The 25916-nt window shown below is 48.3% G+C and overlaps 2 protein-coding genes across 2 annotated transcripts in view; one reads left to right on the top strand and one right to left on the bottom strand.

The window, feature by feature from the left end:
• The window catches only part of BFSP1 (beaded filament structural protein 1), a 37972-nt gene extending 35528 nt beyond the window's left edge, over positions 1-2444 (top strand). The window contains exon 8 of the mRNA XM_060285001.1: positions 974-2444. Coding sequence (XP_060140984.1) covers positions 974-2100 — 1127 coding nt within the window. The 3' untranslated portion in view covers positions 2101-2444. The remainder of the gene's footprint in view (positions 1-973) is intronic.
• An 8358-nt stretch (positions 2445-10802) lies between these two features.
• PCSK2 (proprotein convertase subtilisin/kexin type 2) overlaps positions 10803-25916 on the bottom strand; it is a 216546-nt gene continuing 201432 nt past the window's right edge. Inside the window, exons 11-12 of the mRNA XM_030872639.2 lie at positions 19801-20028; positions 10803-13524 (exon numbers count right to left, since the gene is read on the bottom strand). Coding sequence (XP_030728499.1) covers positions 13038-13524; positions 19801-20028 — 715 coding nt within the window. The 3' untranslated portion in view covers positions 10803-13037. The remainder of the gene's footprint in view (positions 13525-19800; positions 20029-25916) is intronic.

Genomic DNA, 25916 nt, shown 5'->3' with positions numbered 1-25916 from the left:
GCAGCTGGTCCTGCAAGTAAGCCCTTCTCCACGCCTGCTCCCAGCCACCTGCTTTGTGGTGTCCCCACTGTGTCCCCCCATCATGGCTTCACGGCCTGCTCACTCTGCCCTGTCACTGAGGGTCAGCCCCACGGGAGGCCCTTGCTCTGTGCAACTGAGTCCTCTGGTTAGTGAAGGGAGGGAGGGGCTAGAGAAGACTTCGGGATGAAAAAGTTTAAAAATCACTGTGAGCAAAGCTGGAAAGCCTCCCGGGTGAGGCAGGGTGAGATTTTGTGTTACACTTTCAGTTTTTCCTCTTAGCTGATCTGAGGAAATGAATATGGCCTCGGGCACAGGGGATTCCTGTTCTGAGTTTGAGAGCATCACTTCCTCTTATTGCCCAGGAGGAAGGGGACGCTGAGCAAGGGGTGTCTGTGTTCATCTGGCCTGGGTTGCGAGCGGGACAAGGGAGCTACTCCCCATGGCCGAGGCCATTCTGAACCCGTCAGAGGCCCAGGCAGCTCTGCCTTGCTCCTTTGGGGAAGCCTGAGGCGAGAGTGCCCTGTGGACTGGGTTTCCACTGTCTGCTCTGTGGATCCCAGTGTCCCTTGTGAACTCGGGGGGCAGGGGGCTTGGTGGGCACTGGAGCCCTGCTCCCACACAGTGTTACTGCAGGAGGATCACGGATCTCAGTCGGTTGTACCCAGTGTGATGGGAACTGTGGGCACCTCCCTCCCCTCCGCAAGCCCAGAGGGGCCGAGGGACTTGTCCAAAGTCACACAGTGGCCAGCAGAGCTGGGTCCTCAGTGTGGGCTGTGGACGCTTCAGACCCGGGGATCTTTCCCTGTTGCTTTTGATCATACGTAGTAAACCCCACCCCAGCGCTAGACGGGGGGCTCCAGGATAATTAGTGTATTTTTCAACACATACATTTTCTTCCTCTTTCATTGGTGACGATACTTGCCTCATTGTCCTTTTTTTTTTTTTTTTAAAGATCTCGCCAGGGCTGTGCAGGATATAACAATAGCAAAACCAAGACAAAAAGGCCTCCCCAAGAACGTTCCAAGGAAAAAGGAGATCATAGCGAAAGACAAAGCAGATGCAAGTCGGGAAGAGGCACCACTGAGAGGTCCTGAAGACGCAAAGCCAGGGCAGGTGGTACCTAAAGAAGAGGGTGAATCTAAGCTCGAATCAGGGGAGGGAGAAGCAAGTCCCCCGACCGTGGACGGGGCTCCGGAGGATGTCCCAGACGGAGGGAAGATAAGCAAAGCCTTTGAAAAACTAGGCAAGATGGTCAAGGAGAGGGTGAAAGGCCCCAAAGAACCCGAGCCCCCCGCTGACCTGTACACCAAGGGGCGGTATGTGCTGGTCTCCGGAGATGCCAATTTCGTGGACCCAGGCTTCTGTTCCTTCTCCGTCCCGGCCAAAGGGGGCGTGGTGGTTTCCAAGGGGGACGACTCTGTGCTGCCGGACAGCCACGTGGAGCCCTCTCCCCAGCAGCCGGAGCCCCCTCTGGAGGATGGAGAGGGGCCTCCCCAGGGGAAAGACGATGGTCTGGAGGACGGAGAGGGGCCTCCCCAGGGGAAAGATGGTCTGGAGGATGGAGAGGGGCCTCCCCAGGGGAAAGAAGATGGTCTGGAGGACGGACAGGGGCCTCCCCAGGGGAAAGATGGTCTGGAGGACGGACAGGGGCCTCCCCAGGGGAAAGAAGATGGACACCCCCCTACCCCGCACACTGCAGACAAGGGGGATGAGACGAATGACGAAGAACTGAAGGGCCCCCAGGGGAAACAGGATGGTCAGAAGGAGGAGGAGGGGGCCAGGGAGCCCTGTGTCACAGTCTCTCCTGGCCCAGAGGGGCCGTCTACACCCCAGTCTCAAGGGCCTCAGGTCACTCAGGGTGGGTCCGACGGGCCTGGAGCTTGGAGAAGCAGCCTCCCGGCGAGAAGCCCTCCCAGGACGCTGGCCTATGAGAAGGTGGAGGTGATGGAATCTATTGAGAAGTTTTCCACCGACAGCATCCAGACATACGAAGAGACTGCTGTAATCGTGGAGACCGTGATCGAAAACACGAAGGCAAACAAGAAGAAGCTGGAGGAGAAGTGCTCTTCCGATGCCTAGGCTCGAGGGGAGAAAGTGCCTTTGGGCCACTGTTGGGAAGTGCTTGGATATTTTAGGACAAACCATACAAGACTGAGGGTTCTTGTTTGGATTAGACCATAGTTGGCCTGTCTGGCTTGCCAGTGAAGCCTTAATTAAAACGTTTTCTTTGCTTGCACATCCTTTGTCTAATTAACAGGGGCTTTGGGCTTTTAGGTGGGTTAGCCTTGCTCAGGGGTGCTCTGTTAACAGCCACCAAGACATGCTCGTTTAGGAAAGAGACAAGCCCTTCATATGGGTCACTGAGAGACTCGTCAGAGGCTCAGAGTCTGGATTCCACAGAGAAACGTGTTAGATGATGGATTGGCTGGTTTTCTCTGCATTTCAAGCACAAACATTTGATCACATGAGGAGTGTTTTGTTAGAAGTAAAACAATTAAAGGTGTCTGTCCTGGTTTGGGTTCCCCGGAAGCTGATCTCGCAGCAAGGATTTGATGTAGTTTCTGGGGGGAGGGGTGGTCTCAGGAAGTACCAGGAGGGCAGGGAGATGGCGGCAGGGACAGCAAGGAGATGGGCTACCAGATGGGTCAGTCCTGTGGGCGGCTGGCGCTTGGCCCCCACCCCTGGGGGCTCTGGGAGATGGGGTAGAACACGCGCCTCCGAGTCACCCTGCCCAAGGGTGAGGGAGCTGGTGTATTGACCCACCAACGCCGGTCAGTCAGAAGGGAGCGCTGCTCCCAGGGCGTTGACTTTGGGGACCAGGAAAGCCCTCGGCCGAGAAGTACAGGTGCAGGCGTTTGGACGTCAGGCATGGAAATACATGGAAATGGTAAGGGTCACGGGATGTAAGTGGGGGACCATTGCCACCTGCCACAGAGTATGTGCTGAATGTCCTTTTGTCTGAGTCACTTAGAATTTGTCACTCAGAGATTGCAATCCTGGGTCAGGCTTCAGAAAGCAAAATCAAATGTCATCACGTAGTTCCTCGTTTAGCAGTTAGTTAATTAACTAGTCCAACATTTATTAATCATACTCTGTGTGCCAGACAGTGTGGCATGCTGGTAAGGGGAGAGTTTTCAAGTTTATTAAGGATCTCAATTGCCGTAATATAATATACCATACAACACAATTGTTCATGTTCTCCTGTGCACATACATTTACTCAGGTACTTACAGTGTCACATCCTAGGAAATGGGAATTACTTGAAGCCAGAATCGTTACAAAAATTTTTATGTTGCCTGTAGATATCTCCTTTTTTCTACTAACAGTCCAAAAATAATCTTTTTACTTATCCAATTAAGAAATTACTCCTTCCCCATGTAGATACTCCAAAATACATTAAGCACAGTGAATAAATGTGCTGAAACGGATTATTGCATTTGCCTAAACCAAAGTACCTGGCGAGACAACTACACATTATTAGGGAAAATTGATGGTGTCATAAATTACATCCTATTATTTCTTTGTTAGAAATAATACAAAGAATACTAAATGGAGTCTCCTTTCCTTTCTGTTTAGAGCTTAAAAAAATCTTTCTCTGAATTCATTTGAGGTTTCAATTTCAAGAAAGAAATATGCCTTTGTTGTTCTTTCCAAAAGATGAGTGGAAAACCGGCTCCATGGCACAGTTTTGAGGTACATATCATTTAAAAGCTTAAGAGAGAATAATGAAAACCACTAGTGGAGCGCAGAATGTGCTAGGAATTTGGACCCGTGTGTATATTATATTCAATAACAGCCACGGCAAACCTTTTCTTTTCCCCATTAAGTCTTTTTATGTTTTTGGACCATGTGTTCTGTTAATATTCCTATTTAAAAAGGCGGGAGTTATCTTTTTGGAAAGAAAGGTCATTTTTATATTTTATTTAATCAATGATCAAGAATGGATTGGGGGCCTGCTCTGTGCCACACATGGCTCTGGAGAGACAGCAGGGTACACTGGACGTGCTTCTGCTCTCAAAGTCACGACTTTCTGGCGGGAGAGGAAGGAATTGAATAAGCAGGCAGATAACTAAATAGGAGAAAACCACCTAGAGACAATACTACAGGGAGATGTGCTAGAGTGCCAGGGGTCTCCTTTGAGTTGGATGGTCAAGCGAAGACCCCATGGGCGAGGTGACGTGTGATCTGATGACAAAATGGGCCCATCACGTGCAGATCGGAGAGAAGAGCATTCCCGGCAGTGGGAGCTGCCAGTGCAAAGGTCCTGGGGCAGGAATGGACTGACCTGTTCAAGCAGGGGAAATAAAGAGGACTGGGGGGGACGATGGAAAGAGGTGGGGACGATGGAAGGAGGGGAGATTGAGGCGGGAGGCAGGGGCCAGGTGAGCAGCATTTCCGGGAGGTTCACCTGAGCCTGAAAGCCGGGCTTGCAGTGTGAAATGCAGGGCTGCCTGCAGTGGACAACTTGGCGTCGAGTCAGGCTCTTTGTCTGCCCCCTGCTCCCCCCACCCCAGAGCCCCACTTGCTCATTTTCTTGGCACTCCTCTCCACTTTTCCTTCTTGGTTCTCTTTTTCCCCAGGAGAGCTGCAGACTGGGTTCATTTCCTGGCTTCTCTCCCTGAGGTCTCTGAAAACAAGCAAGTTTTTATAAAAAGTAAACCCGGGGGCTCAGAGCAGGCCTCCCAGTAGCATCAAAGACAAGAAAATGCCAGAGCTTTGCCACTGCTATATCAGGGGTCCTGGCCTCTTCCCCGGCTCAGCCTCAAGCCCAGGACCGAGACTCTCCCAAGCCGCCTTCCCCATAAAGAAGCTGTGACCCAGCCCCCCAGCCCCCCATTCTCCAAGCATCTGAGTCGGTGACCAGTAACTGCTGTTGTATCAGCCACCCTGGTGCTGACCCCACAGACCCTCCAACCCTTGCTGCTCTGGTTCAGGCCCATGCCCCAGGCAAGCATGGCAGGCAAGTGTGACTCCGCCTCAGGGGCTCCTGTGGCCGCAGGAGTGAGCCTGGTCCACACACTGGGCAGGTGGGCAGTGCAGGGCCCCCCGGAAGCAGCACTCATCCGAGACCGGGGGGCCCAGGTGTGTAAACACCCCAGCCCTCGCGCTTCTCTGTTGGGGTAACTCCAAGACATGTTGTACAGTCCCCAGTGGGTGTCAGCCCCAGATGCCCATGGAGAAACCCACTCATCTATGTGCCCTGAGTGGGACTCCTCCCTTCTGTGTCCCACTGTCCTGCTTCCCTACAAAAAGATGCTTCCTTTCAAGTAAATGACTTGACCTCGACTCCTTGTGTCAGAGTCAGCTTCTGGGAGGAACCAGCCTAAGACGGCTGGTGGGCATCTTCCCAGCCACCTCTCCCGCTGCTCAGGAGGCCCTCAGCCCTGATTTCGTCTTGAGGAGCTGCTTCTCCCACACAGGTTACAGCCCTGATGGGACCATCAAGACATCCTGCCTTCCTCTGCCTGTGGGTGGGCAAGTGTCCAAACCAGACCCATTGTTGGAATAGGAGATCTGAGTCTAGCGAAGCCAAGACTGAATGTGCTGGAGCTGGAGTTCTGACATGGTCCCCCAGCTTCCCGCTGTGCAGCCCTGTCCCCAGTCCTGCTGCAACCCCTGTCCCTTTTCCAGGCTGGTTTGTGCCGTCTCTTCAGGCTTCCCTTCAGTTCAGAGCTACGCTGCACGCTTCGCACACGCTCCTTGTTTGTTTTCACTGGTCAGAATTGGTTTCTGTTGTTTGCAACCCCAGAGACCCCAAAGACAGCTGCTAGTGAAGGAGGTTTGGTATCAAGGGGGAACTCGTGGAAGTTTGGATTAGGTTGGGTTGCCCCCAAAGCAGACCCTAGACAAGGTCTCAGGTGCAGGTGGTTCATCAGAGCGGTGATCCCAGGAGCTCAGCGAGCCATGGGTGAACACCCGTCTCAGCTCCAAGCTGGCCTTTCTACACTCCAGTGCTGGGGCTGGAAGCTGCGACCTCGTTCTTTCTCTGCCAGCATCTCCCTGATAGGAGAAGAGAGAAAGGCTGGAGGAGGGAGAAGGGCCCTGCTCCTTGTTTGTTCTCATCTCCTGGCAGTGCTACCTCCCCCTGGCAGCGGCAGCTCCTTCCCAGAGCAGCTGAAGCCAGTTCTCAGTTTTTCCCACATTTGCAGAAGCAGCCTCGCTACAGTCTCCTCAGGGGTCTGGGTCTTCCAGGGCGGGCCTGCCTACCAGGGACACTCTTGCCCCACCTCTGGGCAGGCGGGAGAGTTGGGTGGGTGGGTGGTGCCCCCTCCCCGGGACCCCACCACCATTCGACAAGCCGCCTTCACCTTCACGCAGGTGTTAGACTCCTTGGTCCACGTGGTGCTTTAATGTTCCCTTTTGCTTTTCTAATTAAGAAGGCATTACGTCTTTATACTCAGTTTTAGTGCTTTATATTCAGTTCTCTCTGTTAACATCACCAGTGGGGTTTCTGTCCCCTGACTGGTGAAGGAGAGGGAGTGAGACTGGGAAGAGAGGTGCCTGCACAGGCACCCACGGGGAAGAGACCAGGTGGAACATCTTCAAATTGTCCTGACAGGAGGTGAAGAAGCTGGGGTACCTGTGGACCAGTTCCCACCCTTCCTCAGGTGAGGGCGGCCACGGGGCACTGATTCCCTGGCCCTTCTGCTTGTGGTACACGAGGTCTTGTGTGCAGCCAGAGAACATCCCTGGCAGAGAGAGCATCCTTGGCATGTATAGCAACTGTCTACAGGTGACCTCTGGGGCCACCCAAGGAGATAGATACAGGACAGAGGTTGGCAAACGTTTTCTATAAAGGATTATAGGTTGTACAGCCTCTGTTATAACTACACAACTCCATTGTATTAGCATGAAAACAGCCACAGACAATACAAAAGGAAATAGGCATGATTGCTTCCAATAAAACTGTATTTACAAAACAGGCAGTGGGCTGGATCAGGTCCCTGGGCTGTAGTTTGCTGATCCCTGCTGTAGGACAGGCACCAACAAGGTCTAATACAAAATCCAATTTGCATAGCAGAGGACACGTCTTACCTGGCATCGCTGCTTGTTTTTTCCTTCCCTTTTCATGTTGGAAAATTCCATTTAGCTCTCTCCTTGACTTGAAACTTATATTTTGAGAAAGGATCTTCAAGCAACCACCACAATCAAGTTTATCCTGAAACGGTTGTATCCTGGGTTTGCAGATGGGATGTTGCTGGTGAGAGAAGTCACCTCAAAACTCACACAGCATTTAACACATTGATGATGAAGAACATTATTCAAACCCCACCATTAGTGCAAATGCTCGACTCCCATCTCTCGTGCTTGGATAAAAGCAAGAAAGCCACGCTGACTTATGTTTTATTCAGAGACATGGGGATTTTGAATTGAGATGTGTATTCTATCTATCAAGAGATTATATCCCTGGTCAATAGCTCACCTGTCACACCTGCCCCTTCACCTGTGTGCTTGTGACCAGGAGTTACCTGGTGGCTTACCTGTCACCTGTGGCCAGTGGCTCCAAGATATGGGATCAAAAGAGAAAAAGATAGGTTGCAGCCTCTGCCTTCCACCCAGCTTGGAGTAGACCAACGGCGTCCTCTTGGGTGCAGGGGAACATCTTCCAGGGCACTGTGATGTGGCACCCCTCCATGCTGGGAAGGTGAGCGTGAGGTGCCCTGAAGCCTCCATGGTAGGAACTGGTGACAGTTCATATGATAACTAAGGAATCCCCAGCTTCATTTGGCTCTTCGGGCATCTGCAACCCTGTGGGCTGAGATTTCTGATTGCCCCCATCCTACCCCACACAGCGCAGGGCTGAATATTAGGAATTTAGCAACGCTGAGTCTGCATCTCCTGGGCCGAACACATTTCTCATGGTCAAGTTCATTCTCTCCTCAGGTTCACAGTGAGTCTCCTCTACGTCCTGAGAGAAAAATGAAGCCGGCAGGCTGGCTTAGAGAATTTGCCTCGGGTCAGATTTTGATTCTTGGCGCCTTATAAACTCAAAACCAAATTCAACCCATGTTTTTGAAACCCAAGGAAAGGGACAATTAAATGCACAAGAGATTAGTGGACCAACTCAAGTACGAGTTTATGAATTTGCAACGCAAAGAGGGAGCCTCCTTTCCTAGAGCTCCAGGAGCTGGCCACCCCCTCTCCTGGTGTCAATGTCCTTGGGAAGCTGATGAAGGCGTCAGGAGGCTGTGTGTGGGCTTAGAATCCCCCCTGGCAGGTGGATGGGGTTTCAGGGTGCTCGTCTAGGGATGGCCTCCCCGTGCACAGGTCTCTGTCCTCAACAGACTTCAGCTCTTCAGAGGATGGAATCCCCCTTTATACCAGCGTCTGCGTTTCCCTACGCTGAGCACTGCCAGATACGATTCCTGACTTCCGGCCTCCACTGTCCATTTCCTAAGCTCCCACGTGCTGAGTACCGGCCCCCCTTTCCCCACAGCTTGTTCCTTCTTTGGAGACAGGGAACCACCTGGCAGCTACAACCAACGCCCTTCACTGGTGCTGGACACATCCTGTGCTCATGTTACTTCAAACCCCCCATGTTTTTCAAACCCCTTATTCTCTCCCACAACTAGTGCCTCTAATCTTGGCATTCTGATTTTTAGAAATTTCTATCAAATTAGACTCTGCCTCCAAAAACTGACTCTGGCTGCGTGTTCACCAATTCTCTTAATGCATTCAGCATTTTTCTCTCTAAATACGAAACGCTTGGCTACGTTTCCTAGAGGTTTTGTAGTGTGTGGTTTTCGACTCCAACCAGTGAAGGCATTGATCCCATGACAATCAAAATGACACATAGTAGTAACTCTATAAGAATGATCAGTTTTTTAACTTAATCTTTGGGAAATCATTCTTTGAACTTAAGTATTGAAAAGAAGCCTTCAGTCTGTCACAAAATCAGACGGGACTTTACACCTTTCAGTATGTGTTTTCAGCCTTTGGCTCTCTTAAGATTTTACAGTAGTGTATCATAGGATAAAACTGGAAATTGTTTTTACAGTGAACTATGATAAATATAATATATTTGTATTTTATTAATACTTATCAAGATTTGCTAGAACTGCATGTGGTCTCATGGGTAGAGCTGGTTTGTCATGCTCTTCATGGTACTGTCCTATGAGGAGAGGCTGCCATGTGAATCAGTACCTAAGAATATGCTTTTTCTTTCTTTTTTTTTTTTGCGGTACGCGGGCCTCTCACTGTTGTGGCCTCTCCCGTTGTGGAGCACAGGCTCAGGACGCGCAGGCTCAGCGGCCACGGCTCACGGGCCCAGCCGCTCCGCGGCATGTGGGATCCTCCCGGACCGGGGCACGAACCCGTGTCCCCTGCATCTGCAGGCGGACTCTCAACCACTGCGCCACCAGGGAAGCCCTGTTTTTTCTTTTTTGAAAGAGATCATATCAGTTCTTTTTAATAAACTCCTCCACAAGTCACAGGATTTGCAAAGTTGGTAAAATACCATTTTCCATTTCACCTGGAAGGATGCTTAATTTTGTGACTACTAAATCCAGTTCTGGATCAGGAAAGTTATAGCAAAATAAGTACCCTCTTGACACTGAACAGACCCTGAAGTCAAGCTGTGGTGTTGATGCAGGGGTATGCTGTCATTACATAATTTATATTATAAATACATCCCCAGTTACGCTTCCCTTATATTTTCCACTCACTTTACTTTCTTTACATAAGAATATGTTTTAAAGTGGCATCAAGTTATCTCTATGGTAGAGACCCCAAGGCTCACCAAGTATTCCACTAGTTGTCCTATAATCCCTCAGTTGCTTCCCGTGCAGGCAGGGTCATTGACCAGTACTGGCCAGTGCACGGTGGGTCAAGTGACATGTGTGTCTCCTTCAGGGTGAACGTAGAAGAGTGAACAAATCTTCATGGGTTCTTTTCTCCTGCCTGCTGTCGCAGCCTCGCGTTGTGATGATAAACCTAAGGTTGAAGGTTGAAGCAGCTTGAATCCCTGGGTCACTGAATGGAGATCTCTGGCCTTGGGGAGTCACCCAGATCCCCTGTGAAATTTGTGTAAATCATAAATAAACCTTTGTTGTGTTAAACCTCTGAGATCTGGGGGCTGTTCATTACCGCAGTATAACTTAGTCTAGCCTGGTGAATATATTCTAGAATAGTGTTTCTGAAAGATCTTTGACTGTGACCCCAGTAAGAAACGTACTTTACATTGTGAGCCAATACACACACTCAGACACACACACACACACACACACACACACACATTTCTGAAAAAAAAATCTCAGAAAACAATAGTTATCATTAATATGCATGATCTATTCTATTCTATTCCAAAATTGCTGGTTTTAACTCCCTAAATTTATTTTACAACTACTAATGGGGTGTAACCTGAGTTTGAAAAATGCTGCTATAGATCATAATTTGGGTATGATTTATTTGCTAATTATAAATCTTTCATGAATACTTATGAAAGCAAGATTTTTAGATCTCTTTGGCAACTTTTAATGATCTGCTCCCAGAATGGATGGAAGTGTTTTTATGTAATACATATCACATCCCACGTAATTTCTGGAAGGTAATGTTTTATTGTTGAATCTCCTAATTTACATCATGTACTTTTAAATTTACTTAGAAAATTTTGTCACAGGGAATAGCAATGTTAACTTGATTATTATTCACTTATTTTCATTTTTAAAATAAATGACTATAAATAAGTATCTCTTGCGTTAGAATCAGGATGTCATAAAAACCTCACTAGGTAGACATATTTTAGTGTTAATACTGGTGTAAAACATGAAGTAGAGACCGAATAGTTTTAAATAGCACTGTATATATCTTTACGGACTGTATACTCATATCAAAACTTGCCATTTCTATTAAGAAGCTGATAAGTTACTCTCTAATTTCACAAATTATACCATAACTGTGAAAATATGGACAACTATTTTATATCTGTGCTGCTATATAAGACACTTAATGTTTATACAGAGAAGCAAGATTACAGAGGTGAAGTAATGGGAGCTGACGAACATTTCACCTGAATTTCCACCAGCCTTTTCCTTCAGCCAGAATCATCTTGATATCCTCTGAATATTCTTTTAGAGATGAATGTGGTGTCTGTTTCTTCAATAAATACACATACACACATTTTATGTATATGTGTGTATATACAGTTATACAAGTGTATATAAAGATATATACACATATATACACACGTATATACAGACTATATACGTGTATATAGTCTACATATGTATATATATTTCTGTGTGCACTTATACACACATGCACACATAACGTCCTTTGGTTTATTTTCAGACTGTTAATGTGAAATGAAATTTTGATGATTTCCATTTATTTTTTCTTTAAGTCTAAACTGGTTTAAAAAGACCTTTGCCACATGTAATAAATTTCTTTTAAAAATCATAAATAGTATTACATTGTAAAGCATTCTATAGAGAAGGTCATATGGTGTTAGAGAAGACAGAAATTCATGCCAACATGGGGGGAAAAAGAAAGAAAACGGGTTTTCCAGACTTTTCCCTTCAAGTTGCCCCCTTCAGGGGACGGAACCTCCTGCTCTTGTGTTGCTGGCTTTAAGGAAAGGAACTCCAGGCTGAGCTACCCGCTTCCATGGGAAGAGAGAAGTGTGAACAGAAGTGATTGATCAGTTCTTTGGAATCAAATCAAACGAGCACATCGTTTCTCGGGAGCGGGTGAGCATTGGGATTGGTGATGAAGAGCCAGTCCTCGAACAGGAAAACGAAGTGACAGCTGCTCAGAAAGCATTTCTATTTGCTGATGAGACGGGGTCTTCGGGGGTTGACTGGGGAAGAGGGTGTGTCACCTTTAGATTACATGTAGAACCCCCTCCTGACGGCTTAGCTGCCGAGATGGTAACTCAGTGCTTCCGTACAGAGGCCTCCTCCTGCTTCCTTCGGGCCTCAGGTTACTAGGGGCTGAGCTGGCTTCAGCAGAGGGGGCTCCATACAAAGGGAGGGTCCACGTGAGATGGCTGCCCCCTCGCCCTGCACACACCTCTTCTGGAACAGAGGCCATTTCCTTAACTCATCAGAGAAATCACAACACGCAGAAGGTGTTTCCCTCTAGTCACGTGCTTTGGAAATCAAAGCCCAAGCAGAAAGCTCTTGAAAACACTCAGCTCACCTCTCACTTCCATCAGATGAGGAAGCCCCAGAGTGACTGCAGAAAAGGAACATTCCTGTGTTAAAAACCACTAAGCGACCCTTTCCCAGAAGTGTTGCCATCCTGCCCTGCCTTTCTTCTTTTGGATAACTATGGGGGGAACCCCAGAAAATTGGGGCTGGGATGAAGGCTACACACACAGGGTAATTTGGGCATCTCTAGCAGAGTTTACCGTCACTCAGAGCAGCAGCTGGTAAAGGGCAGCCAGGCTACTGAGTTTTTACATGTATCGCGCTGGCCGAGTGAGACTAGCTACGATGTGGGCGTTGGTGGCAAGATTTCCAAACCTTCATGCTTTCTGACTCTCTCTTCCCTATCTGGTAATTAGGGCACCTTTCCATTCACGCCACCTTCATTTACATCCCTGAAAAATCTTGCTAAAAGTCAAAAGCATCTTTCCCCAAAGGATTTACAGCATCTGTGCTTTAAGAGACTCAGAGCTCACCTCTGTCATAACCTTGGATTCTCCTTTTAAGTAACAGGTCCTCAGCTGAGACCGTGAATGAACGTCCTTGGCGTCACCGCGCCTGGCTTTTTAAATGCATTCTCTTCTATGAAAGAAACCGAGGGGACAGCGGTCCCAGGTTTGTTGGCAAGATATCACCTATCTGAGTGACAGAAATAAAGAACTTCGAGTCACAAATAGGACAGAGGTGTTGGTGGGAACACTGTATTTGGGGCACAGAATAAAAAAGGTTGCTTCCATGGTAGTGAAAATAACCACTGACAGTGAGCAAAGCTTCGGAGCAAGAAGTTGGAGTCGCTTGTGTGGGGGGAGGTTAACCGCTAGATGCCCGGCTGGGGCGGCGGGCCGGCAGCGGGGAGTGGGCGCCGAGGGGCTAGTTCTCGCCCAGGATGCTCTTCAGGCTTCTCTCCACCGCTTCGTCCAGCTCTTCCTCCAGCTCCTCCTTCTTGGACATGGCCAGCTTGGACTGGTAATCCCTCACCACCTGGTCGATGTACGGGGCGCTCTGCGTGCCGTGGAGCATCAGTGTCCACTCCTTCAGCACCCCCTTTTGGGGCGCGCTCCCCACGAAGCCCAGCTCCAGGGTCCATGTCCCCCGGGCATCTTCCCCCCAGGTGTGGGTGGTCATGAAAGGCCACTTGTCGAAGCCCACCTTGGCGTCGTCGTCCCGTGGCCGCCGGCTCAGCAGGATGGACTTGGTGCCCATGGGGGACGTCATGTTGATGTTCAGGTCCCCTCGCCTGGTCGCGTTGACCGTGACGACAGCTTGCACGTGCTCCAGGTAGCGCACGAAGTTCTCCTTCCCCTCGCAGGCGGCGGTGGTGAGCTTCAGCACCAGCTTGCCGGTCGGCGGTATTTTCCTGAGGGCAGAGGGGAGGAGACCGTGAGGGCTGGGCACACTCTCCCAGGGGCAGCTCCGGGGAGCGGGGAGAGCAGGGGCTCTGGAGTGAATTAGTATTTTTTTTTTTAGGTAACTGAAAATTTTATTAGAAAATTAAAATGTAGAACTCTACAGTAGGGACTTCCTTGGTGGCGCAGTGGTTAAGAATCCGCCTGCCAGTGCAGGAGACACGGGTTCGAGCCCTGGTCCGGGAAGATCCCACATGCCACGGGGCAACTAAGCCGATGCGCCACAACTACTGAGCCTGTGCTCTAGAGCCCACGAGCCACAACTACTGAGCCCATGTGCCACAACTATGGAAGCCTTTGCGCCTAGAGCCTGTGCTCCACAACAAGAGAAGCCACCACAATGAGAAGCCCACGCACCCCGAGGAAGAGCAGCCCCCGCTCGCCGCAACTAGAGAAAGCCTGCACACAGCAACGAAGACCCAATGCAGCCAAAAATAAATAAATAAATAAATTTATATATATATAAAAAAGAACTATACAGTAGGTTCGCATTAGTTACCTGTCTTATACATAGTATCAATAGTGTATATGTGTCAAACCCAATCTGCGAGTTCCTCCCACCCCCTTCCTTCCCTATTGGTGTCCATACATGTGTTCTCTCTGTCTGCGTCTCTATTTCTGCTTTGCAAATAAGATCATAGGAGGAATGGATAAAGATGTGGCACATATATACAATGGAATATTACTCAGCCATAAAGAGGAAACGAAATCCAGGGTTAATTCTTACGCTTGCTGTGTGAGCCTGAGCAAGTTACCCACACTCTCAGAACCGACTGTGTGTGGACGGGGCAGGCGGCAGATGCTGTGGACACCGTTCCTGCTTCTCCTAAGGCACTGCTGGGTTTGCCTACAGCTGAGGCTACTGTGGACCCTGACTGCATCCACCACGGGTATCAGCATCTCCCAGCTTCTCTCCTGGAGCCTTTCCCTGCCTCCTGGGAGCGTCCTCAGCCTGCGTGCAGGCTGGCCCCAAAGTGTCAGGGATTTAACCCCACAAGGAAAGCCCCCTACCGGCGACTGACGGAAGGTGGTGAGTACATACACCTGGCTTCCTCACTCCTGGTGGGGACAACTCAGCGTTGCCCAGGGTGGCAAGGTGTTGGTCAGGGGAGCATCAACGCATCTTTATTGGATTGCTTCCTCTTCCCTGCCTACAGCTGCACCTCCTCACTTGTTTCCCGAGATCATCTCTCAAAACATTGTCAGTACCCAAGTCCCATCAGGGTCTACTTTTGGGACAACCCAGACTGAGACAGGAGCTCATATACTTTTCTTTTAAAGTACTCACTACCTTGATAAGGAGAAATTATTGCTAATGTGATTGTTAACACTATCATAAAAAAGCTGAAATTGGGTTAATTAATCCTAGTGAAACACAGTCCTGTGATAGACCAGGGGAATTTGGGAGTCTCTTCGGTCATAGAGTTGGAGCCCCATGGACAGTCAGTCTAAGATTCCTCAGCTGTCTTTCCATATAACCGATCTCCTTTCTGGAAGTGGCCTCCTTTGGAGATGAGATGCTCAAAGGTTCTTGCACTAGAAACATAATACAGGAAACTCCATTTGAGGAGTGCATGGTATCATGGAAGGACTCCAGACTTCGGGAATAAACCTATTTGGGTTAGAATTCTGCTTCTATGCTTACGGGTCAAGAGAGCTTGGGAAAATTTTTCAAATACTTGAAGTCTCATTGTCATTGTGGGTGGGTTTAAATAAGACCATGTAGGAAAACACTGAGCACAGTGCCTGGACCATGATACTAGCTCCCTTTCTCCAGCCCTTTGTCTATGTTAATGTCCTCCCTGGACATGGCTTTTATTTTGGAGCATAAAATGGTGTGTATTTTTAAATTTTTATTTATTTTATTTATTTATTTTTGGCTGTGTTGGGTGTTCGTTGCTGCGTGTGGGCTTTTCCCTAGCTGTGGCGAGCAGGGGCTACTCTTCGTTGAGGTGTGTGAGCTTCTCATTGTGGTGGCTTCTCTTGTTGCGGAACACAGGCTCTAGGCACATGGGCTTTGGTAGTTGTGGCTCACGGGCTATAGAGCGCAGGCTCAGTAGCTGTGGCGCACGGACTTCGTTGCTCCGCGGCATGTGGGATCTTCCTGGGCCAGGGCTTGAACCCATGTCCCCTGCATTGGCAGTGGATTCTTAAACACTGCGCCACCAGGGAAGCCCATGGTGTGTATTTTTAAACACACATCTTGTAGAATACATCTACAAAAGGATGCTGGTCACACACCCAGCTCAGAGCCAAGCCTTGCTTCTACGTTGCCCTTGGAACCAAGGCAAAGAACCTGGGAGGGCTTGCTGGAGCTCCCCTGCAGCTCATTGATAAAGGCAATACTCTCCCAAGGAACTTAAAATATACACATAAACAGTCTCATGGACCGTGTGTGCTCTGCGTGGACTCTGATGCTGAATCATGCATCCACTGGCCATGGAGATCCAGTGATGGTGCAGGGACAGAGGGTCCCCAGCACCAGGTTCTGGGGAAATCATCCAATTTGGTGGAAAGCAGGCATTAGGCCAGCTTTGGAGATGTGAGCATGGCAAGCCACTACCTGGACCTCTCAAAGAAGATGCTACTTACTCAGAACAGGATCAGAAACATAACAGGTGAGCTGATAAATGATTAATGATCACATGGACTCCAGCCCCTGGGCAGAAAGCTAGATGGGTAGACTAAAGGTCCAGTTGTGGGTAAGGAATTTGAACTTTCGGAGCTCACTTTCCTTACCTATACAATGGGGATATGACTTCCTACCTCGAAGAGTTGCTGTGAAGATAAATATAGACACACACTCATATACGTTGTACATATACAAATGTCTAGACCAGTGCTGGCCAACAGCACTACCAATTCCTGCAAGGATGGAAATGTTCTATATCTGTGCTCATACCGTAGCCACTGGCCACATGTGGCTTTTGGGCACTCGAAATGTGACAAGTATGAGTGAGGAACTGAATTTTTAATTAATTAAATTTAATTTTAGTGATCAATTTAAATTTCTTTAATTTCACTAAGTAGCCACACGTGGCTAGTTGCTTCTGTTTTGTATAGCACAGATATAATTGTTGAGAAAATAATTGGAATTTTGCCATCCACCTGGGCAGGTTGGCGTGGGAACATGCACACACACCTGTTGGGATTTACAAATTGTCCTAGAAGCCTTGGGGTTGGGGTGTGTGCCAGGGTCGGAGGCCCCTCCGGGGACCCCTCGGCCCCTGGGAGTCTGGCTTGTTTAGCGCCTGGGGGACTTGCCTGCTCCCCAAACTCCCATCCCCACCTGCTGGCTGAGGGCCTGGGGCCCTGGGGAGAGGACATTTAACTGCACTCTTCTTGGAATGTTGTCACTTTGAAATTGACTTGAATTGTGAATTCCAGAGGCAGCAAGCTTGATAGAGAAAAGAGAACACCACCCCCTCTCACAGGCGGCCTGGCGTTCGTTGGTCGGGAGAGGCAGGGAGCAGCTCTCGTGGATTTTTCTTGCCCTCTTGCTGCTTTGTATGTTCTGACTTTCTTCCAGTGCCATATATTGCTTTTAGAAGAAAAGGAGTACAACTCATTCTTATTTTGAAAGAACAGGGACAGGTGCTCAGGAAAAGTCAGTTGATCAGGAGGTTGCAGTAGGAGATGGCTGTTTGTGGAACCAAAAAGGCTCTTCAGAGACCCTGATCTAGCCACACAGCCACGTTCGGGAACACACTCGCTGCTGAAAATGAGGCGCCCATCAGAAGGTGTGAGCTACTCTCTGAACTTTCAGAAACAAGTACAGAAGCCTGGTGCTCAAGTCCTATAAAGACAACCATGGCTTGTATCTTTGTCTTACTGCATGTTGGTGCAAAATGAGGGCTCAGTGACTTTGTGCCTAGAAATAGGCGTTGCTTCCCAGGGGGCCCTTGGAATGCTCTTCGGGTTCTCAATCCTCAGCTGTATGATAAAAACTGTTATGAAGCCGTAGTTGTTTTGCTAGAATAATAATAGTAACAATGATAGCTGCCCTTTCCTGAGTATCTAAAACACCTGCCATGTGGTTGTCACTGAAGAACACTCAACAGGGGTCACTTGATGTTTGCTCTTCCCCACGTCACAGTGTCAGGTGGGCATTAACCCCCACAGAAGACACTGCAGCTCAGAAGTGACCAGTCCACAGCCACCCGGCCAGCAGGCTGTGGCCGAGCACACCCTCCGCTCCACTATGCTGCTTCAGGCATTCGGATCAGGTTTGAACGTTGATCTCCAAATTCACTTAAAATCCGGAGTTCGCCACAGTCTTCAAGGAGCTGAGTGAACAGGGGAGGGTGGAAGTGGCCTGTGCCTGACAGCATGCTCTGGGGACACGCTGGCCGATGGGGCGGCCTGGGCTTCCTCTGCTCACGGCCCTCGGCTGGTCCAGCACAGATGTTCACAGCCAGTTCTATTTTTCCCTTTTATTTTAGTCAAGCATCCTTTACAGACTCTCCTGATAAAGTCTCCTTAGAAAATTGCTTTTCGAATTGACTGCTTCTCTGGGAAGATGAGTGCTGAGGAAACTCATAACCCTGACGGTTGCTACTCAGCTGCTCAGAGGCCGTTTCTGTACAGCCCTGCATAGAAAGTGGCAGCTGTCAAGCCTGCGGATCCCTCCGTCCCAGCCCCTGAGAAGTTGGATTCCTGCTGATAGGGCTGCCTCTACCAGAGGCACAAGCTGGCCTGGGCGTTGCCCTCAGGACCCCCTGCCCAGCCTCTGAGTTCTTCCATGAGCACATCTGCCCCAGACCTCACTCACCTGCATCTGAGAACAATTCAGGTGTGGGTGGACAAGGGGACACAGAGCGCTTCCAACAAGGCTGACTGCCCCCTGCCCCTGAATCTCCCTGGCTGGACTGGTGGTCCTATTGCCACCGTGTAGACATCTTCCTTGTGCCCAGGTGATGCTGGCTAAATGTTCATTCATTCATTCATCCCACAAATATTGATCCCATGACTACTAAGTTCCAGGCGCTGTTCTAGGCCCTGAGGACACACCAGCAAACGAGACAGATGAGGTCCCTGTCCTCCTGGAGCCCAGCTGAGTTAGTGCTGAAATAGCTCTCGAGTTTCCTCTCATTAAAATAATGCTGCTGAGACCACCCACAAACCTCCGTCTTCTGGACCTTACCCCAAACCTTAGAAATAAGAACCTCTGCGGGGTGGGGCGTTGACATACGTATTTTCACACACCAACCAAGAAATCCCTCTATACTTTACATTTTAAAAATTGCTGTCACAGTATATGTGTACATGTGTATTTTGTTTGGAATAAAATTGTCTCAACTAACAGAAGGTCATTTGTGGAAGGTAAATTCTCAATGGATTTGCATAAAAACCTGTAAGAAATATGTTTCCTATATAGACAAGAACATCTATAGATATTGTGAAATAAATTGAACCTAGTGAATCAGCTGAAATATAATAAAAGATTTCTCCAGATTAAAAAAAAATAATGCTGCTGCTATTGGATAAGTTCCCAGTTAGTTGTGAGCCATTGGGGCGGTCACATCTCAGGGCCTCAGATTCCTTAACTAAAATGAGGCGTCAGACAGCCTATTTCCAGTGTTGCCTCTGGCTCCAAATTCTAACCTGTACCTGGATTATGACAGAATGTTCAGTGCACTGGGAATTGGGAGAGAAACGGTCATTCATCTCGGCATATACGTTCCGCATCTCCCTCTCCCCTCCGCCCCCCCGAAGCACAGAGCGTGAGGATCAACAGAGACCCATCCTTCTTGTCCAGGGCAATTGCGGAGAACAAGGTCTGACATCAAGGTGAACCTCGACTAAGCAGGCCCCAATGCCCGTTCCCCTAAATACTGCAACCGTGCCACCTTTCTGTTAATCTCGAATGTAGCCAGGAGGCAACTAACTGTACATCCTGCTCTGGTCACACTGCCCATGGTCCCCACCTGCTGTGGCCCAGCGTCTGCAAAGGCACAGACGCCGTAAGTCTTCCCCTTGGCAATCCCTCTTTGTAAATCTCTCCCTTTTTGCAATAAGGGAAAGAAGTTCCAGGCCCCAGGGCTTTGTAGACTGGATACTTTGGAGTTGTGCAACACTGCAGCTCTGCCTGGAAGCTGGTTGTCCCTGAATCAAATCCAGTGCATCTCGGGATGACGCAGAGAGGGAATCTGTTATGGTCACCAGTGCAGTGGCGCCATCTCTGGGTATTTTCCACAAACAGCAGTAGAACTGCTGCCCCCACTTACTCAGGGTCCTGCACGGAGCCTCCCACACAGTGGAACCTCTCAGGCACAGTTTTCCAGTCTTTGGCCATTTTCACCATGGCGCCTGCGTCAAGCACCCCGTAGCCAAAGAGGTGATTAAACTCCAAGCCGACCCCGTTCCTCCGCCACTGATGGACCTCGTCATGAAGCTGGTTCCGTTTGGAGGTGAGCACGGTCAGATGCTGCATGTCTCTCCAGGTCAGACCCAGGCTGGGTACCGGAGGCAGAGTGTTTGAGAGCAAGGGCGGGGGAAGAGGGGAGAGAGAGAGGGAGAGAGACACAATGACTAAGGTAGGACATAGACCCCTGGTAAGATGTTGAAATATCTATGAACCCACAAGTCAAGGGAGGATTTCCATGCACTACTGAGAATATAGGTATAGATATATGTCAATTAAAAATATCTTGCCTTTCTTACTTAAATACATTTCAATTGTGATATCTAACACACACTGGAATGGCTAAAATGAAAAAGACTGACGATACCAAGTGTTGACAAAGATGTGGAGCAACTGGGTACTTTGGTGATGGAAGTGTAAGTTATTGCAAACACTTTGGAAAACGGTTTGGCTCTATCTTCAAATGTTGCCCATGTGCTTAAGCTATGGCCCAGAAGTTCCATTTTTAGGTATGTATCCAACAAAAATGTGTGTATATATTCACCAGACATATATGTATTGGAATGTTCATAGGCCTAAACTATGAAGTCCTCAAATGCCCATCCACAGTGAAGTGAATAAACCAATTGAGGTGTGTTTATAGGAGGTGGAACACTGCACTGCAATGAGAATGAACTACAGCTACTCAGAATAACAGGGAGCTCACAATTGTGTGAATCTCACAATAAGAATTCTGACCCAAAGAAGCCAGACACAGAGGAGAACGTAGAGTATGGTTCCATTTGTTTAAAGTATAAAAACAGGCACAATGAATCTGTGCTGTCAGAAGCCAGGTTAGTGGTTGATCTCGGGGTGGCAGTGCCTGTAAGGGACACAGGGGGCTGCTGGGTGCTGACAGAGTTCTGTTTCTTGATCTGGGTGTTGGCTACACAGGAGTGTTCTATTTGCGGACATGAAGCTGTCAGTTCTTCAAGGGCAGAGACAACAGCTTCAGCATATTTGTCTCCCAGTGCCCAGGACAGCCCTCAGCATACTCTTCGTTCAGCAAATAGACAAGTTTGCTTGCAGACTTGTCTTTGGAAATTAATGTCTAATAGTCTGTGCTATTGACATTAGTGTCAATGTCTGTGCTTTTCAAAGTGTAAGTCATGACCCGTTTGTGGGCTAGGAGGTCAACTGATTGCACAGGCTATGTATCTGGGCTGCACAGTAAAACTGTCTGGTGGGAACATTTAAAATTCCACTGCTCAGGCCACATCTCAGACTATTTAAATCAGAATCTCTGGGAGTGGGACCCAGGCTTTGGAAATTGTTAACACTTCCCAGGTCATTCCAGTAGACAGCTGAGGTTGAGAACCAGAGATTTAATGGATGGGGCCATCACAAGTGGAATAGAACAGAAAAGAATAACAGTGTGCACGTAATATGGGAAACTCTGTGTGTGTGTGTGTGTGTGTGTGTGTTTGCACGCACTCGTGTGTGGTATTGTAGTATGTGTTTGGGTTGCAATGCAAAATTAATTTCTCACTGAGAGTCACGGTCACAAAAGTTGGAAAACCCTGCACTATGGTTCTCCCTAGACTCAAATGATTCAAAGAACACCATCACTCATTTGATAAACTCTCAGCACAAGCAGCATTCATTGGTTCAAAGCTTCAAAACAGAGTCAAAAGATGATAGTGATTCAGATGCTCTTGAAATGCAGACCTTTAAGTTCTTTTCCCATTTAGGTTTGTACATAATATTGAGGAGAGGGAAGTCCAGGAAGACCTTCAGCTTTTAAAGAGAAAGTTTCAAGGAAGGTCAATGCTTATTTGAGAAATTTAAGAACATATCTTGGACATATGGTCCCCTGGACATATGGACTAGGTGAACAGTGTGAAATTTCCTGAAGTTGATTATGGCCGAAAGCTCATTGTTTTGCTGGAATAGGATTCTGAATTCATTTAACTCAAAAGTGCCGATAAACGAGGATCTGGTGACCTCAAGGTGATCCAAGGGCTGGCTGGCAGGTGGAGCATCTCTCATCTTTGCTAGGGGTTCTGCTGCAAAAATGAGCCATGCTTCTAACCCCACTAGATGTTTCTCCACGGATTTATTCTCATCGGGTCCATAAGAGAGAAAGAATGTGCTAGAACAAGGACGTTCTACTTCTAAAATAAATCAGAGCGTGCACCATACTCCAATGTCACTGAATCTGTGACACCATTTGAACAACCATTTGCTTATGTCTGAAAAGTAAAACAGAGTCCCTCTTATTTCCCCATTCTGAGCAACTTCTGAATTGACCGAAGATACTATTGTGTAAAATAATTATTTCATCAACGTGCTTTAGGCTTTAATCCTACCATAGCAGCTCAAGGATTGTAGGTGATACCTATTAAATAATAAAAAATAAATTTACAGAACATCTACAATATAAAAGTCACTGTGTTCAGTGCTACAGGACAAGGAACATGACATTTTCTCAAATATTTTATATGATAGCTGGGAAAGTAAGACAGATATATGGAAAGGTATCATGTCCAGGCTCTGCACTAGTTCTGGGCAGGTCATAGGAAGGTCCCTGCCCTCTCAGAGCCTACAGCCCGGGGGACAGACAGACACCTCAAGATTTTAAAATGCCAGGGGAGCCAACAGTGGAACCCTGAGTTTTCCCAGCCAGGGAGTCTCACAGACTGTGGTCCTGCATCAGAAACGCATGGGGACTCGTGACAGATATGCATTCCTGGCCTCAACCTCAGGTCTCTGGAATCGGCCTCCTGGAGGCCGTGGGCCTGAGGATGTGCCCTCAAGACAAAGCGCAGGTGGTGCTTCTGCACACGGGGTTTGAGAACACGGGTCTGAGATGGCGGTTCACAACCTCGTCTGCACATGTGAACCAACGCGAACACAGTGACGAAGTCAGACAGGACCCAGAGATGCTGATCCCGTGGGCCTGTCCAAGCATCTGCCAAAGGCTCCAGCAAACCTGCTTGGGGTGGGGGCGGGGGTGGGGGGCGGTTCTTAACTTCCTGGCGGCACTGGGGGTGCTTGTTACAACTGCAGCTTCTGGAGACTCTGAGTCTGTGGACCTGGCGTGGGCTTGGATGTCTGTTCTTAGCAAGCACTCCAGGGATTCTCATCAGCAGCAGCAAATTTGAGAAACTCTGGTCCAGGGGGTCAGCAAGGGTCTCTCAGGAAGTGGTATTTTTAGCTAAGGTCAAAGGGACGAGTGGGAGTGACTGAGTAAACACAGGGAAGGGGAGTTCCTAGGGAGAGAAGGTTCTGGAAGGAAGGATCTAGAGGCGGGAGAAGGCACATATCAGCACAGGAGGTTGGGAGCCCTGTATGAGTCAGGGAGGTAGAGCCAGGAACAGAGGCGGAGAGGATGACACAGTAGAATGTAGGGACTTTATCTTAGTGACAGACAGGAAGGGCAGAGAGACCCGTGATCCGATCTCCAGAAACATCACCAGGGAGGAGGAATCAAGACGTGGGACTGGAAAGAGGATGCTGCAGGAACCTGGCCCACAAACAAGTGACCACAAGGAACGAGCCGCGAGCAGTAACAAGGCCATGTACGAGGAACCCCCGGTGAACTATTAGTGAAAATGGTGACATCTGTGCAGCTGCAGGGCACCTATTGGCTGGGTCCAATCGCTCATAGGACTCTGTGATGTTCCGGGGTAAACGTTCAGCTGTCAGCAGACTGGTCCTAGGCCACTTGGGATGGGCCATCTGCCTCTCGGTTCAGAGAGAACATCTCCGGAGGTCAAAGCCAAACCCATGGCTTCTAGATAAGATGTGAGGACAGGCCAGGGCTCCAAGGAGAGAGGTCACTCAGAGCCTGGCCAAGGTGGCAGCCGTCTTGAGCAAGAGAGTGTGGGATCTTGGAAAAACCAGTGTGAAGCCCAGGGAGAGACTGACCCCGCATGGCTGGAAGAGGAATCCTGCACCAGGGAGACCTCGGGATGGGCTGTTTCCTAAGCCTCTAAAGCTGGTCCTGGCAAGTGAGTTTTTGCCTGTGAATGATCCGTAGAAACATATCTCCTACAGAGCCCTGCACTTACGATCGGTGTACTAACTTCCCACTGGTGCAAAATAGTGCCCTTTTTTTCTTTTTTCTTTTTTTTTGAGTTCCCTATTTGTGAGGATTACCCCTGAAAGACCATTGTTTTTCAGAGTTCTTCTATTTATGGTGTCAAATTCTCTGGATTCCAATTCACATTTTCCTCCTGATAATCAAGACAGCAAAGGGAATTTAAGGAGAGAACAGCTACAAAACTACATTTCCCATCCTCCCTTGCAGTCTGGGGTGGCGATGTGACAGTTCTGGCCAATAAGAAATAAGTCCCTGGGTGATTTTTTTGAAAAAATTTTTAAACAGGGATCACTCAGCTGGTGGATTTCTTTTTTCCCTTTGCTTTTCCCCTCTTCCTGCCTGACATGTAAACATGATGGCTGGAGCTCCCGTGGCATCTAGATAACATGAAGGTGTAGAAGAACAGAAATCTAGAGACAGAGTCCCTGATTCTTGGTGGCCACCCTGCACTCGCCGGGGCTCCTCACCTCTGTATTATCTTCTGCATGACAGAAAAATAAACTCCTTCATAAGAAACTTATTAAATAAAATTAATATTCTATTTAAAATATATTGTTACTATGCTATTAAAAAAAAAAGGAAAAGAAAAGAAAAATAAATTCCTGTCTCAGTTTAGCTGTTGTTTTTGGATTTCCTGTTTTCAGTCTAATACGGGCACCTAGTCAGAGGCAGAGTGCGATGTTCATATTCCGCAAACGGCACCTGAGTGCTAGGTTCATAGAGCCCTTGCCGTACTCCTGGATGCCACACACTCCAGGCCACAGACCAGCACGGGGCTGGCTGCTCTTGCAGTCCCTGAAAAAGGCGTTGAAAAGACAGATTCCTGGGCCATTCATCCCTAAGGATGTGATTCAGTGACCTTCGGCTGAGTCTTGGGAATCTATCATTTTCAAAACTCCCCAGTGCTCAACTTCACTAGTTATCAGGGAAATAATAATTAAAACTACAGTGCAATTCCACAGAATGCCCACAAGAATGGCTAAAGTGTAGAAGACAGATAATAGCGAATGTTGGCAAGGATGTGGAACAGCTGTAACTCTCATACACTGCTGGAGGGAGTGTCAGCAAGTGCACCAACTCTGGAAAACTGCTAGACCTGCACCTGTGTATACCCCATGACCCAGCTTTTTGAATCCCTAATATACATCAAACAGAAATGCGTCCACATCTTCACCAAAAGACACGTACGAGAATGCTCACAGCAATGTTACTCACAATAGCCCCAGTGTGGAAACAACCCAAGTATCCACTTATACGATGGAGTAATATTCAACAACAAGTATGAACTACCTATAAGCACACGCAGCAGCATGGAGGAATCTCTCAGACATAATCCTGAACCGAAAAGCACATACTGAGACTTAGGTAATGGTCTGTTTCCTGACTTGGGTGCTGGTTACACGGATCTGTTAACTTTACAAGAAGTCTTTGAGCTGTATCTAATATTTGTGCACTTTTCTCTGCATCTAGTAGACTTTGATGGAGCTCACATGAAAAAATCCATCCCTTGGAAGGTCAGTTTTGGAAACACTGTTCTAGTCCAGTATATGGGCCGCTTTACTGTGGATGGTTCTCCTGGGTCACAAGTTTGCCTCTTTTGACATCTACCCCTCGAACCCAGCTCAGCCCTCTTGAACCATCCAGAAAGCCTGGGTTATGGAGAGAACCCCAAATATTTGAAGGCAGCAGTAACTCCCCACTAAAGAAATTCTTCGGAATGTCTCTGATATTGGTCTCACTGGGAAACGTGAGCAATGTTCCCGACAACTCAGAAAGGCATTTTCAAGCATTTGGCAGAAAAGCATTTTATGAGATTAAACCACAAGGTGATGACTGGTCAGAACAGAGGCGTGGTTTCCCTTTGTCCCCTGGAGCCATGGGGGTGGTCATTCTCC

Source organism: Globicephala melas, chromosome 15 (genome assembly GCF_963455315.2).
Source record: "Globicephala melas chromosome 15, mGloMel1.2, whole genome shotgun sequence".
Lineage (NCBI taxonomy): Eukaryota > Metazoa > Chordata > Mammalia > Artiodactyla > Delphinidae > Globicephala > Globicephala melas.
This window is presented reverse-complemented; position numbering and strand designations above follow the sequence as displayed.